The sequence below is a fragment of the Mytilus galloprovincialis genome, chromosome 9 (genome assembly GCF_965363235.1).
Source record: "Mytilus galloprovincialis chromosome 9, xbMytGall1.hap1.1, whole genome shotgun sequence".
Taxonomy (NCBI): domain Eukaryota; kingdom Metazoa; phylum Mollusca; class Bivalvia; order Mytilida; family Mytilidae; genus Mytilus; species Mytilus galloprovincialis.
The window spans coordinates 12,750,061-12,764,951 of NC_134846.1; the positions used below are offsets into that span (position 1 = coordinate 12,750,061).

The following is a 14,891-nucleotide window of genomic DNA, read 5'->3' on the forward strand; positions in this document are numbered from 1 at the left end:
GGATCATTTTTAAACAGATTTAAATAAACTTACAATTTTTCATACTTTAATTTTGAGTAATTTTAATTTTTGCCCTTTGACTTGGCTTCTGCCAGGTAATGCTTCTGCCAGGTAATAGCCACAATCAACGGACTGATTATACTGCCTTGTTTTGTTGCGCATATTCGACCACCCCTCCCCAAAATTGGGAAATTTAATTCAGCTTTATCATCGTGGCTTTAAAGGCCTCGGCTGACGGTGCTGATACGACCCCAGGAGGAAGAGCGTTCCGATCTCGGATGGTTCTTGGAAAGAATGAGTGTTTTCGGTAATCACAGGATGCCTGATGGTACTTGGAAGGATTTATCATGCATGTTTCGTGTCATTCTTTTCGGTGGTATTAGACGACCTTCCTTTGACATGGCTACTTTGTTGTTTTCTATTTTGTATAGCATTGTGAGTCTCGCTTCTTTCCTTTTTTGTTCTATAGGGATGTCCATTTCAGATGTTGTAGCATCAAGTTAACGCTTGAACGTAATTAAAGGAGACATATTTGTAAAAGCAAATTGCTTGTTTCTGAATCCTTTATATTATTTCAATGTATATTATCGTTAATGTTGATTTATCTGAATAAGTATTGTTTAAACTAAGTTAACGCTGGAGTGATTATGATGTTTGTTAGATACGTAGCGAGCTCCTCTTCTTTGTACGATCTCAAGTCTGTCAGTCTCAGCTGTCTTAAGGTTACGGGATCCCATACTGGACTGGCATATTCTACAATTGGACGTACCAATGTTTTATAGGCATTCTCCTTCACTGTAGTCAGGGCCGTAACTAGCCTCTTTTAATAGTGAGGCAAAATATATTCGCCGAGCGTAGCGAGGCCAAAAAAGCTCTGAGAAAAATAACGCAAAATCTTTCTTGCATTGAAACGGCTTAATTAATTTTTAGATATTTTTTTCGACAATCAGGTCCCAAAGATTCATTGTAATTTAAGACTTTTATGATTAGAGACAACATTAAAAGACCGATATGTAGGATAAAGCAAAAATCGTAATTCTCATAATTATTAATACCGTATCTGTCTGTCTGTTCTTGTCTTATATTTTGACTTAGACTTTGGTGATTTTTTTATGACTAGATTTAAATATAGTGACATTTCAGTATTATACTTTAAGTACTAGTACTGCTCAAGTCCACACTAGGGACCATCTTCACGATGTTTTACGATCTTTTACGGTAAAAATGATTCTTTAAAAGTATTGTTGAAGACCATCCGGCAACTACCAAGATGAAGAGCAGGAACACAAACTTTGATCATTGATCATTTGTATTTTTTCTATGCATTGACTTTGTATGCGATTATGTCCCCATACTTCTTTATTATATGTTAAAGGGTCTCAACACGACTTAATGCAAGTTTAACCTTTCAATGTAAAAGGTCATATATGGCAATACCTTTTTTTTCTTCAAATTATTTGATACCGGGAAATATGTGACCTTACTTTAATTCAAACCATGTCAGCTATCTAGTTTTATTTCAATAAAACAAACTGTTTTGCATTCTTTGATATCAATTTCTGTTATCCATGCAGAAAGGACATTTTTTTGTGTCCACTGAGTAGCATCGCATGTTCTTAAAATATATTTCTCGCACAATTCTGGACATCGGTGGACATGCAACATATTGCAAAACCACGTTTACAAATGAAAATCAACAATCAGACTATAGTCATAAAGTAGGACAATAAATGAACAAAAGACAAACCCGGAACACAGAAGTACAAACAATAGACCATCAACTCTGAAAACTAAAAGGAAAATAGAAACATGGATAACGAAAAACATCCAGGGGACACACCAGAGAGTGAAGAGAACTTGCTTCTTACAAGACACTTTCCGTGAAAACAATTTGACATGAAAACAACCTTTTGTTTCATTTTTTTTTTTTTTTTTACATGAGGCATTTGCCTCATTTGCCTCAATGTAGTTATACAGCCCTGGTAGTTGATCCTATATTTAAATTTCTTTTTAGGAAACCAATTGTTCGATTAACCTGATTGCATATGTTATTTATATATACGTGGTCATTCCATCTGAGTTCAGACGTAAATGTACAGCCTAGATATATTGCACTGCTGACCGACTCAAGAATTTGACCATGTAGACTGTATGAAGTTGCAATTGTCTTGTTTTTCCTGCTGATGGTGAGAACATTGCATTTGTCAGGGTGGAATGACATTTTCCATTTTGATTCCCATATTCCAAGTTTGTCCAGATCTAGTTGTAAAAGTCTGGGATTTTTGTACAGAGAAAAATTCGAAAAAACTTGAAAAAATAAAAGGAGAGAGCATTAAGATTTGTATATGACGACTACTTATCATCCTCTGAAACTCTTCTTGAGAACGCAAAGGTTCCAACCCTACAAGAAACTTAAAGACGCATCAGGACAATGGCACTTGAGACTTAAAAATAATTTGGCTCCTGTATGTTTACAAAATTTACTCCAAATTAAACACACTAAATATTCTTTAGATACAGTAATATTTGGGAAATACCACAGGTTAGAACTATATCATATGGAAAATAATCTTTTAGTCAAGGTTTGCTGCTGCTTCTTAATGGAATAGCTTACCTGACCATTTCAGGACTGTTAACAGCTTCTCACATTTTAAAAGTCTTGTTCAGTCTTAGAGTGGAACAGATTGTTTTTGCTCTGTCTGTAGATAATTTGTGTTACAATATTTATGCTTTTTGTGCCGCTGCATTAACAGCTTGCATTGCAACTGAAAATTAGTTTTTACATTTTAAAATTTGAAAGATTTGAAATTTTTACTTTATAAATCATAAATTATTTAAAAAAAAATTTTTTTCTATTAAACTGCAAATTAATAAAAAAAAATCTAGTGCTTCATATATATGTTTTGGTATTTTGCAAAATACATAAAATTGAGAATGGAAACGGGGAATGTGCCAAAGAGACAACAACCCGACCATAGAAAAAAACAACAGCAGAAGGTCACCAACAGGTCTTCAATGTAGCGAGAAATTCCCGCACCCGGAGGCGTCCTTCAGCTGGCCCCTAAACAAATATATACTAGTTCAGTGATAATGAACGCCATACTAATTTCCAAATTGTACACAAGAAACTAAAATTAAAATAATACAAGACTAACAAAGGCCAGAGGCTCCTGACTTGGGACAGACGCAAAAATGCGGCGGGGTTAAACATGTTTGTGAGATCTCAACCCTCCCCCTATACCTCTAGCCAATGTAGAAAAGTAAACGCATAACAATACGCACATTAAAATTCAGTTCAAGAGAAGTCCGAGTCTGATGTCAGAAGATGTAACCAAAGAAAATAAACAAAATGACAATAATACATAAATAACAACAGACTACTAGCAGTTAACTGACATGCCAGCTCCAGACTTCAATCAAACTGACTGAAAGATTATGATTTCATCATATGAACATCAGGCACAATGCTATACATGCTATAATTGCTTAGAGTTAATTTTTGGTGCTGCTTTTTATTATTTATTTTGCATGCTGCATGCCTTGTTATATTTGTTATTGCATATGTTTTTAGATTCGGTGAAAAGCTCATTAGAGCTTATGTTTGTACTGTTTGTCAATATGCCGAATCCATAACGTTTTACTTTCTTACTTACTTAGTTGACTTGTAGTGGTGTAATCAACACTTCAACATAATTTTCCGTAATAGTTCCGTTATGTTTCTATTATTAGTGTGTGTTCAGTGACCCGAGATAACCTTTTGAAGTCTGCTACAATATACAAAATCAGCATGTCTGGAAAATCTTTGTCGTTTTCCTTTAAATTATATAAAAGTCTGACTAAAAGCAGTAAACCTTTCTTGACAAAACGATTGTTCCAAACTTGCAACAGGTAAATATGTTCCCGTTTTGATAAAATGCTTATTTTTAAGAGATGAACTTGGAAAAATTTCCATGGATTTTTACCGCAACATATGATAAACGTAACTTGACCTGCATATGGAACCAATATTTGGAAACTTGAATACTGTTGGTCAAATTTCTGATTGGTTTTCTCTATGTATTCAATTTATCCAGTAGTAATAAAGTGAAATATAGACGTATTCTCTTGTTGATACCTATTATATCAATACCCCTTATTTAAAGGACATAAAAAGGGGGACTTAATGCCTCAGACTGCTTTCTCCCTTGAGAACCCCTAAACATCTAAATTATAAGATTTGAGTCTTAAATATATTTACTAGAAGGTAAATTTTTTCTGTCTTCTCTACTTTCACTTTTACCAAATCACTATTTTAAATCAACATGACAACAATCCATTTTTCAACATGTTTATGAAGTTTATCTTACTGTAAACCCAACTTATTTTTGCTGATACTTTATATCGCGTTTTACCCTTTCTTAACCTCTTCGCAGATATTGAGTTTCGTGATTTTTTGTTTTACATGATGGAGTGAAAGAAGGATAAAGATCCAAGTTTTACATATTCGCGTTATTTTTCTACTCGTCAAAATCGGGAAAATAAATAGCTCACGAAAATAAGTTGGTTTACAGTATGTAATTAACTTTCTTAAAGAAAACAGCTGAATGAATTCTCACGAAAAAAAAACACATGTACAGGGATCTGCATGACCTGTTCTATGATGGCACACTACAGTACATTTTACCATCATCAAATGATCGCCACCATCATTAAATTATCTTTAACCATCATCAAATGATCCCTTAACCATTGTAAAATTATCTAGTCTTCATCAAATGATCCCCACTACATGTATCGTTATTAAATTATCTTCTCCCATTGTCAAATAATATACCCCATCGATAAATAACTGTGATATGATTGAAAGGTGTAGTCAAAATTTGTTTTAAACTTTTTATTTATTAGCTGCCATCTCTTTGGTAGCAATTATATTGATAATCAAAGGTTCTGCTGATTTCTTTTTAGTAATAACAGAATTCATTTAGTACATGTCGTAGTTTACAATCAAATTATTACAAGTCACTTTTTGCTGAAGCGGTTTAATTTACATTCAGAATTAAAAGACCCATTTTGCAATGCCTATTACATATAAACTACATGTATATACATGTATAAGGCATTTGAAATTTAAGGTCATCAAAAGTTATTTTAATTATAAAAAAAATGCCCAGGCCCCTCTACAAATCTTTATATAATTGTTGATCAAGGTTTGTGACTTCTGAATTTGACAGTGAGGGAAATAACCTTTGTTTTGAGTCTAAGCAATTTAAAATAATTTCTTTAATTTCTTAGCATCAGACTTTTGTACGACACATTTCAACATAGTAATCAAAAATGAAAATATTAACCATTTACAAAATTGCAGCTCAAATTAGTTTGTATCAAACACACAAAAATGTATCTATTAAACAACAAGAAGTTGGTGTCATTTTGAATGATTTCATCATTTGTAAATGGTTTACATGTACATAGAAACTTTCATGTCATCTAAATTTTTGAAAAGTCAGGATAGTTATCATACACATTTTGTAAGAATATCTGTCTTCAGAATCTGCTTTTTGCAAAGAAATCACTTACTTTCATAATATACTATTTTTGTATATTTATATTTTACTTTTGATCCTGTAAACATAAACTGACCCAAATTGAAATGACTCGTACTATAATAGTATTTTCAAATTTGTTTTCAGACTTTCTGCAGCTAAAATTATAAACGGTGTAGCGCTTGCCAAGGAAATAAAAGATGAAGTGAAGAAAGAAATTGATGAAGTTGTAGCAATCGGTAAAAGAAGACCAAAATTAATTGTTATAAGAGTTGGGGAAGATCCAGCCAGTAAAACTTATGTCAAAAATAAAATTAAGGCATGTGAATATACAGGTAATAAATTGTGCAGTTGTCTAACGATTTTAATGGAAATCAAATCTATAAAGGATGCTTACTACAAAGTTATATTCACAATGATACAAATACTTTTTAATAGTAAGCTTCATAATTAAGAAACAAGGAATAGGGGATGGTAAAATTTTTAGAGTATTGTTTTTCTATGTTGCTACCTCATGACCTTACATCTGCACTACCATATTGTTTTATTACTTAAATCAGGCTTATTATTTTAACTTTTAGTTTCTTGTGTACAATTTGGAGTTTAGTATGGCGTTCATTATCACTGAACTAGTATATATTTGTTTAGGGACCAGCTGAAGGACGCCTCTGGGTACGGGAATTTCTCCTTGCATTGACGACCTGTTGGTGACCTTCTGCTGTTGTCTGCTCTATGGTCGGGTTGTTGTCTCTTTGACACATTCCCCATTTCCATTCTCAATTTTATCTGTTTTTTTCTTTTCAAATTGTTCACATTTATTCTTCCCAGGCCTTTTGATAACTAAATATATACATTATTAGTTTTGCTCATTGTTGAAGGTAGAGCAGTAACTTGCAGTTCACTGTTTTACTCTTGTCTTTGGTGTGGATGTTGTGTTGTCACTCATACTGCATCTCCATAATTTATAGTAACAATGAAAATCATACATTGTGTAAACCTATCTTCAAATAATTTGTTATTTTACAGGTATCGAAAGTGAAAGTATAACCTTACCTACGACAGTTAGTGAAGATGAACTATTGAACCTTATAAATAAACAAAACAATGATGATAGTGTAGATGGCATTCTTGTCCAACTTCCTGTACCGGAGCACATTACAGAAAGAAAAGTGTGTAATGCCGTCACACCCAGTAAAGATGTGGATGGTTTTAATGTGATAAATGTTGGACGATTATGTTCGGATCAGATGACCTTTATTCCAGCCACACCAGCAGGTGTAATGGAAGTTATACGAAGAACAGGTAAACATTCAAAATAAGGAATTTTACAAAATTAATATACATTTTAATCAACTCTTTAATCTTCGGTAATTTCAGAAACTTTTGCCTGCATTTATTATTTATTCCTAAATTGGATACACATATTAGAGATGTACAATGTATTATGTTGATTTTGGGATATACTTCATACAAATAATGTAATTAAAATTTAAAATGTGAGTCTTCAATTTGAAAGAAACATATTCAATTACAAATTTAATAAGCTTATTAGACTCTTATTCAGTTTGTGTGTATAAGCTTAGTTAACAGGTTAATCATTTCTAGAAATAATGTGTTATATTCTTGTTTATCTCAATCAAACATTTGTCCTTTAAATTTTACTGTTCATATCTCATGATTATATCCTAATTGCTTTGACACAGTTTTGACACAGGTTAAAAAAACCCTTGTTCTATTATGTATTGACTATAGAAGACATGAATTCAAACAGAGCAACTGCATTCAAGTATTTCTAGATATGCAAATCATATAAGAATTATGAACATATAAACCCCAATTATGGTTTATTTGAAACATACATTTCAACTGTTTATTTTTGTCATTAATTGTCGTCCAATTCTGGTGTTTTTTTGTTGTTGTTTGATTTGCATATCATTGATGTGTACTCATCATCTTTTTTCATTCCTATTTTTAATGTAGGTATAGAAACCTTTGGGAAGAATGCTGTTGTTTGTGGGAGATCTAAGAATGTTGGTATGCCATGTGCCATGTTGTTACATGCTGATGGCAAATATGAAACTCAAGCAGGTATGTACTGGGAAAAATGAGCATTTATTACAAATCATCTATGTTTTAAGAGGGTAGTAATGGGGATATCTTCATGACGAATAAGGGTAAAATTTCTTGCCAAATGACGTTAAAGGTAATTTTTGGTGCATCACAATAAAATGTATACTTTCTTTTAGACAATATAAAAATCAACTGATTTTGACGCATCACTTAAATTTTGTCCAAAAATGACACTAACAATATTTATTTGAGACCTCTGCATATCACAAGTAGGATATTTGGACAATTGAATTCATGGTAAAATTTTAACCTATTTGAAGCTATTGGTAGCCAAAAATGACTGTTTGACGCCTGACAGTAAAGGGCGTTACTACCCTCATTTAGAGGTACATCATTAATGTCTGTACCAGTCACCAGAAAAATACAGATTGTGTGTTTGTTTGAAGTGAAGTTCCTACCTAATATAAGTCTTATGTAGATGAAATGTGTGTAGGTGTACCAAATTATATGATTAAGAGTACATATGTTCTATCCAATACAGTGATTGTCAAATTTCTATGGCAGAATCAGGTGGACCAAATATTTATTTATTAATAACATAAACTGGTATATGGTCAGTTAAGTTTCTAATCTGTTAAGGTCAATGGCTACTGACTGCTTGTGCAGAAAAACTATCTGATAACAGCTGTTACTCACCTATTTCTTTGTTACCTTTGTATTGTATCTAATACATGTTTGATTAATGAGAACATACATTAAATTTTTTTTGTCCTTTTAGGTGATGCCACAGTGACTTTGTGCCACAGATATACCCCTCCAGAACAGTTACCTGTATTTACCAAGACAGCTGATATTTTGGTGGTGGCCTGTGGAATACCTAAGCTGATAACTGCTGATATGGTTAAAGAAGGGGCAACTGTGATAGATATTGGTATAAATAGAATTGTCGATGAAAAAACAGGAAAAACTAAGCTAGTAGGAGATGTTGATTTTGAAGGTAAAAATGATATTTTATAGTAGATAGAAGTTAACAGGATCTGTAAATTGTTTTGTGTATTTATTTTGATAATACTGGTAGATATTGGTTTGCTATATCTGTTTAGAGGTAAAGGGAGACTATTCGGTGCTGTAAATCTTACTATATAAGATAAACATGTTGTTATTCCTGCTTCGTTATTATAGACTTCAACAAGAGAGTCCCGTTAATTTGTCCTATTATTCTTTTTAGCTCACCTGGCCTAAAAGGCCATGTGAGCTTTTCTCATCACTTGGCGTCCGTCGTCGTCGTCGTCATCGTCGTCGTCTGTCGTCGTTAACAATTTTTCAAACATCTTCTCCTCTGAAACTACTGAATGGATTTGAATGAAACTTAGCATGATTGTTCCTTAGATTATCCTGCACAAAGTGTGTGCTTCGATTTTTGATCCGTCAAAAAACATGGCCGCCGTTACTTAAAATAGAACAGGGGTCAAATGCAGTTTTTGGCTTATATCTCAAAAACGAAAGCATTTAGAGCAAATCTGACATGGGGTAAAAATGTTCATTAGGTCAAGATCTATCTGCCCTGAAATTTTCAGATGAATCAAACAATCCATGGTTGGGTTGCTGCCACTTAATTGGTAATTTTAAGGAAATTTTGCAGTTTTTGGTCATTATCTTGAATATTATTATAGATAAAGATAAACTGTAAACAGCAAAAATGATCAGCAAAGTAAGATCTACAAATAAGTTAATATGACCAAAATTGTCAATTGACCCCTTAAGGGGTTATTGTCCTTTAATGACAATTTTTCACAATTTGTTCATCATATTTGCTAACTTTAAAAAATCTTCTCCTCTAAAACTACTAAACCAAATTCAACCAAACTTCAACTGAATGATCAGTAGGGTGTATAAAATAAAGTTTGTGCTTTATTTTTTATTTCGTCAAAAAACATGGCCGTCATGGCTAAAAATAAAACACAGGGTAAAATGCAGTTTTTGGCTTATATCTCAAAAACTCCAGCATTTAGAGCAAATAAGACAAGGAAGTTAAAGTATTTATTAGGTCAAGGTCTACCTGTCCTGAAATTTTCAGCCGAATTGGGTAACTGGTTTTTCAGGTATAATGCCCCTGAATTGATGATTTTAAAGAAATTTTGCAGTTTTTGGTTATTATCTTGAATATTATTATAGATACAGATAAACTGTTTATAGCAAAAATGTTAAGCAAAGTAAGATCTACAAATAAGTCAATTTGACCAAAATTGTCAATTGACCCCTTAAGGAGTTATTGCCCTTTAAAGACTTTTTTCACAATTTGTTCATCATGTTGACTTACTTTAAAAAATCTTCTCCTTTGAAACTGCTGTATCAATTTCAGCCAAACTTAGGCTAAATGAGTTTCAGAGTATCTAGTATAAATTTTATATTTCATTTCCTTGTATGTCAGAAACATAGCTCCTATGGCTAAAATAGAACATAAGAGAAAATGATTTTTTTTTGTTTTTGAAGAAAATAAGACGATTCAAAGAACATTTAAATAAATTGAAATTTGAAAAGCCAAAATAATCATTGATGAGAGATTTAACCAAAAAAATTAAGGTGAGCGATTCAGGCTCTTGAGAGCCTCTTGTTTTGAACACATGATAATTTTTTATTTTTATTTATTTTTCCAAATGATAAAAAGTACAGAAAATATGGAATTGTACAAAAGGAAGAAATGCAGTTCATATAATATTACAATTAATATGCATTATAAAACATAAATATTTGCTCTTGATTTACAGAAGTGGCAAAGAAGGCCGGTTACATAACACCAGTGCCAGGGGGTATGGGACCAATGACAGTAGCTATGTTGATGAAGAATACCATGATGGCCTACAAGAAAGAGATTAACTTTGATTGATGATGGCTCAAACCTAGATGCTTTCTATAGGTAAGATTTATTATCACTATTTTAAGAAATTTTTATTTGATCTTGCTGACTGATAATTTTCTTTCTCAGCAGAGTTGAATGATATATAAAATTATTGCTAAAAACTAAGGATGCAGGTGCCCATTGTCAATGAAATGAACAACATCGTCATAGGTAAAATAGAGATAAACAGATTATCATTGATCATATCAACTCAATTGCTTTTCTCACATTTGCTGTACCTACTGAAGCGGGAAAATCAGTCTCATTAAGTTGATCAACGAAAATCTACAATTATTTAGTTTGTTATTATTCAATTTCTGTACAAACTAAAAAGAGAAGCTATGGGTTTGTGCAATCTAATTAAAAACCGATCTCTCATCGCTCCTGTTTCTGATATGTCGCGTGGGAGATCTAACGAAACCTGCTTTGGGGTCACATGTGAGTGACCTCATAGGTGTGTCTTTTTTGACCAATGAAATTGAGTCTTCAAGGATCTTGAAAGTTTAACGTATACGTAAGGTAAAGGGATGTAACTCATTTTATTTACAACGAAATCGTCAGTGAAATAATTATCTTCAACATTAGAAAAGTATCAATATTTTTTTCTTCTGTAAAACTAATATTAAAATTTCATGAACCTAAGTGCCGAAATAGAAAACTAGTTATAGTAATGTATTATTATGTTTGTTTTTACTATTTATTCTGTTACAGTTAAGATCTCGTAATCACAATTGACTTATTTAATATTATAAAAGTTGCCTATATCTCTTATGGAACATTTTCCTTGGAAATTTTATTTTATGGAAAAATGTATACTTTTCATTTCAGATTAATGGCAGCTGGAAAGAAGAGTCTCCTCGTATGAAATTACTGGCCACATCATACTTGAATCATTTACATATTAAGAATTGTTTAAGACTTTGATTTTTAAGTTTTTGTTATGGTATATTTTGTTAGCATTGTAAAATACCATTTTACTTTATCATTATAAGCTTTTATAATTTTGAACTGTTTATTAAATATTTTACTTTGGGTAAGAGGTAGCTTTTCTTGTGATGTATTTGAAATCACACTTTTGAAAAAAAAAAATTTTTGAAAATATATCTTATTTTTTCTGGTGCTAGATTTTGAGATAAATGGATTTTTATATAATTTGATTTCTTAAAAAGTATACTTACAGATATACATTTTCTGGGAAAAGTTTAATGAATCCCCTTGCTACATAAACTTTCTTATTCCCGATTATCAATTTAATTATATGAAATTATATGAAATTGTTTGAACAGTTTAGCTATTTTTATATCACACACTCAGCATTTTGCTAGCATTTTATTTCATTTAAGAAAAAACAGTTGCCTATAAACATGATAAATAGGAAAACATAAAACCACACTTTTAAGGCCCATGTTAAGTATAGTAAATTGTTCATATAATTAGATAACAGATATCAAAAATGAATATAACTTTTCTTTTGGTGAAAATTAAGTTATTTGTGTGAAATTTGTCCTGAAAATCACTTTTTACAACACTATATACACTTTTTATAATGTAATATTTTATAGCCTGAAGCCAGAGCTACAACTTGGTTGTTTTATTTGTACACGTACATACACAATAATACTGAATATAACATAATAATGTGCCAAGATAAATGTGTATACATTTTTTGTTGTTAGTAGAAAATTATTTAAAGGTCTGTGATGTAATATTAGTCATGATAGAAATAGTCAAAGAGATATCCTTTTTTAATTGCATACTCTAAATTCAGACATTATTGCATTTATTTATAATTGCGATTTTGTTATTTTAGACTAAAATGCGATTTTATTGTTTGCGTTTTTGAGAATAATCCTGTTTTACTCCTATAAATTTTCAAAAAGCGAGTTTAAATTATTGCGATTAAAACCCTCCTGAATTTTCGCAATAATAAAAACATCGAAAAAATTTCTGAATTTACAGTAGTATGACAGATGTTTAATCATACATTGATAATTTAATTGTTTTTACCAGATATTTTATGTTTGTTTGATCATGGTTTTACAGTGGTTTGAAAATGTGTGATAATTTGATTTCAAGTTTTCATTCTTCAAAATATCTTGAAAAAAATTGTTTTAATTTGTTTATTTCTCAAAATAGAGGCTTGTTTATTTTAATAGAAAACAGACAGTTCTTCACGAGGATAAACACTGAAATGAATAAACTCTGATATATAGAATGCAAAACATTGATCCTTTTACAAATTTTTTAGTGTACATGAATGTACTCATGTTTAGAATTGAAGAAAGTATTCATTGAAATTTTTTCTTAAAACTAGATTTTACACTAAAATAAGATACTTTATGTCTTTGAAACTAGTTAAGTAAGTAAGAAAAGTTATACAAAGTTAACATGTTCGTAAAATTTAAATATTAAAGTTCTTTCTTAGAGATTTGAATATTTGAAAATTCTATAATTAAGGGGGGGAAAATGTTTTATTCCTAGAAATGTTCTCATGATTTTTATAAATGTAGTCAAATATTGACAACTTAATACTTGAAATTTGTATTTTTTTTGTATGTGACAGAGACATGCACTGTTTTTCTTCAATGCATGCTATTAAAACACATGTTATTTAAAATGAAAGACCCATGTTATGTGAATGGATGATAGTATTCAGAACAACTTACTTCAAGTGGATTTATTAACAAGTTATTAATGTGCCATTAATGTATAATCAGTAGGATTATACTGATTATACTAAGTAGAAAACATTTAATACATTTACATCTGAGTAAGATGTGTTTACGGTTTTCCACAGCAGCTTAACGACGTAAATTTGGATGGTTTTGAACATTGATACTCAGGTTTTTAGAATAGAACAAAATTATACATACCTTTTTGTAAATTATTAATCAGATGTTAGTAAACAGGATCTGTAAGATGTTTTTGTATTTATTTTGATGTATTTTTTTTGTCCTTGGTCAATTTCAGTCTTTCATTGTCAGCCAAAACTGTACATATCATGTGTAATGTTGGAGAACAAATGATTATTAGTGTGGCACAGCTGAAGCAATTGAAGTCATGTGTTTCTTTTTTTTCTCTCATGTTTTTATTTGTACGACTGTACAGTTGATTTGTTTCTCATGTATATAAATTATAAGTACAATATCTTTGATTAGTTTTCACAAATGTTGTTTTAGTTTCGGTGGATTCATTATTCGTTGTTGGATACATATTTTCTTTTCATGGGTATGGGTAAAACACAGAGTTTTAGAAATGTTCAACAAAGTACTATTTTCTGTAGGCTTGTATGCAGGCTTTGTCAAAACCACAAAATCCAATATACAATTAAGGTGGTACCTAACACAACAGGGAGATCACTCTGTAAAATCATCTAAACGTTTTAATTATGTTGTCTTGTTAAGGGAATATTAAGCTTCTCAATGATCAAAATAAGTGTTTGTCAAACTGCTATATAACCAGTGTAATTTTTCTGACAAAACGATTGGTTCAAAATTTTTGAAATTTTTATATTTTTGTTAAAGGGTCAAAGTTAATACGTTGTCAAAATTTTAAGAAAATTAAACGAGCCAAATTAATTTTAGTTAAAATGTTGGGTAACACCTTAAGGACAAGTTTTACTCAACCTAAGAAAACTGGTATCCACAAATTGAATTAATCCATAGATTTCATTTTTGTAAATATGATTATTAAGAGAAGGAAATGATTTTCCGTATTCAACAGGACATATTTTGTTGGATAAAAAGTTTAGCTCATATATGTATTATTCTAAATTCAAAGTCAAATTCAAAATTTTCTTAATTTGATACATTCTGTTGAATGTAATACAAATATTGACTCTAGAATCATGGATTCTTCCCCCTCCCCAAATTACCTTATTGTCAAAATTTTGATGCTTGATATATGGTGGTCTTAATAACTAAAGAAAATATGCCAGTTTAGATGTAGATAAATAGTCTGTAGTGTTATTAGACCTGGTGCTGAATATTTATTGCCTTATGTTCCTGCCTTGTCATTTTGATATCATTTTCAATGAAAACATTTATTTCACAGTATTGGTATTAACAGAGTGACATATTGATTGATGTGCAACATTTCTAGGTATTATAAGGTTGTTGTTTGTTAAAGACTTAAATCTGGTGATTTTTTATTTCAATAGATTATAGTTGCAGAGACTTTTTATTTCGTAGAAAACTGTGGATACATTATCATTTGTTGTGTACCAATTTTGATGGATTTCTTGGTATAGGTGACTTACACTTTTAAGTGATCACCAAATTTCAAGTTTCTGATAGCCTTGTTTGCAAACTGTGGTAAAACAGCAAATCAGGTATCCAGGAAAAGACAATCCATCCTTAATCCACGAAAATTGGTACACTTAAAAATAATTGGATTCAAAG

The 14,891-nt window shown here is 31.0% G+C and overlaps 1 protein-coding gene across 1 annotated transcript; it reads left to right on the forward strand.

Annotated features, from left to right (window-relative positions):
• Nucleotides 1-3,749: 3,749 nt before the first annotated feature.
• On the forward strand, nt 3,750-14,530 carry LOC143044428 (bifunctional methylenetetrahydrofolate dehydrogenase/cyclohydrolase, mitochondrial-like). Its single transcript, XM_076216442.1, has 7 exons — nt 3,750-3,888; nt 5,670-5,857; nt 6,549-6,824; nt 7,503-7,610; nt 8,371-8,589; nt 10,361-10,509; nt 11,320-14,530. Exons 1-6 carry the CDS (start codon nt 3,788-3,790, stop codon nt 10,477-10,479), a joined length of 1,011 nt encoding a protein of 336 aa, XP_076072557.1. The 5' UTR covers nt 3,750-3,787; the 3' UTR covers nt 10,480-10,509; nt 11,320-14,530.
• The last annotated feature ends 361 nt before the right edge of the window (nt 14,531-14,891 follow it).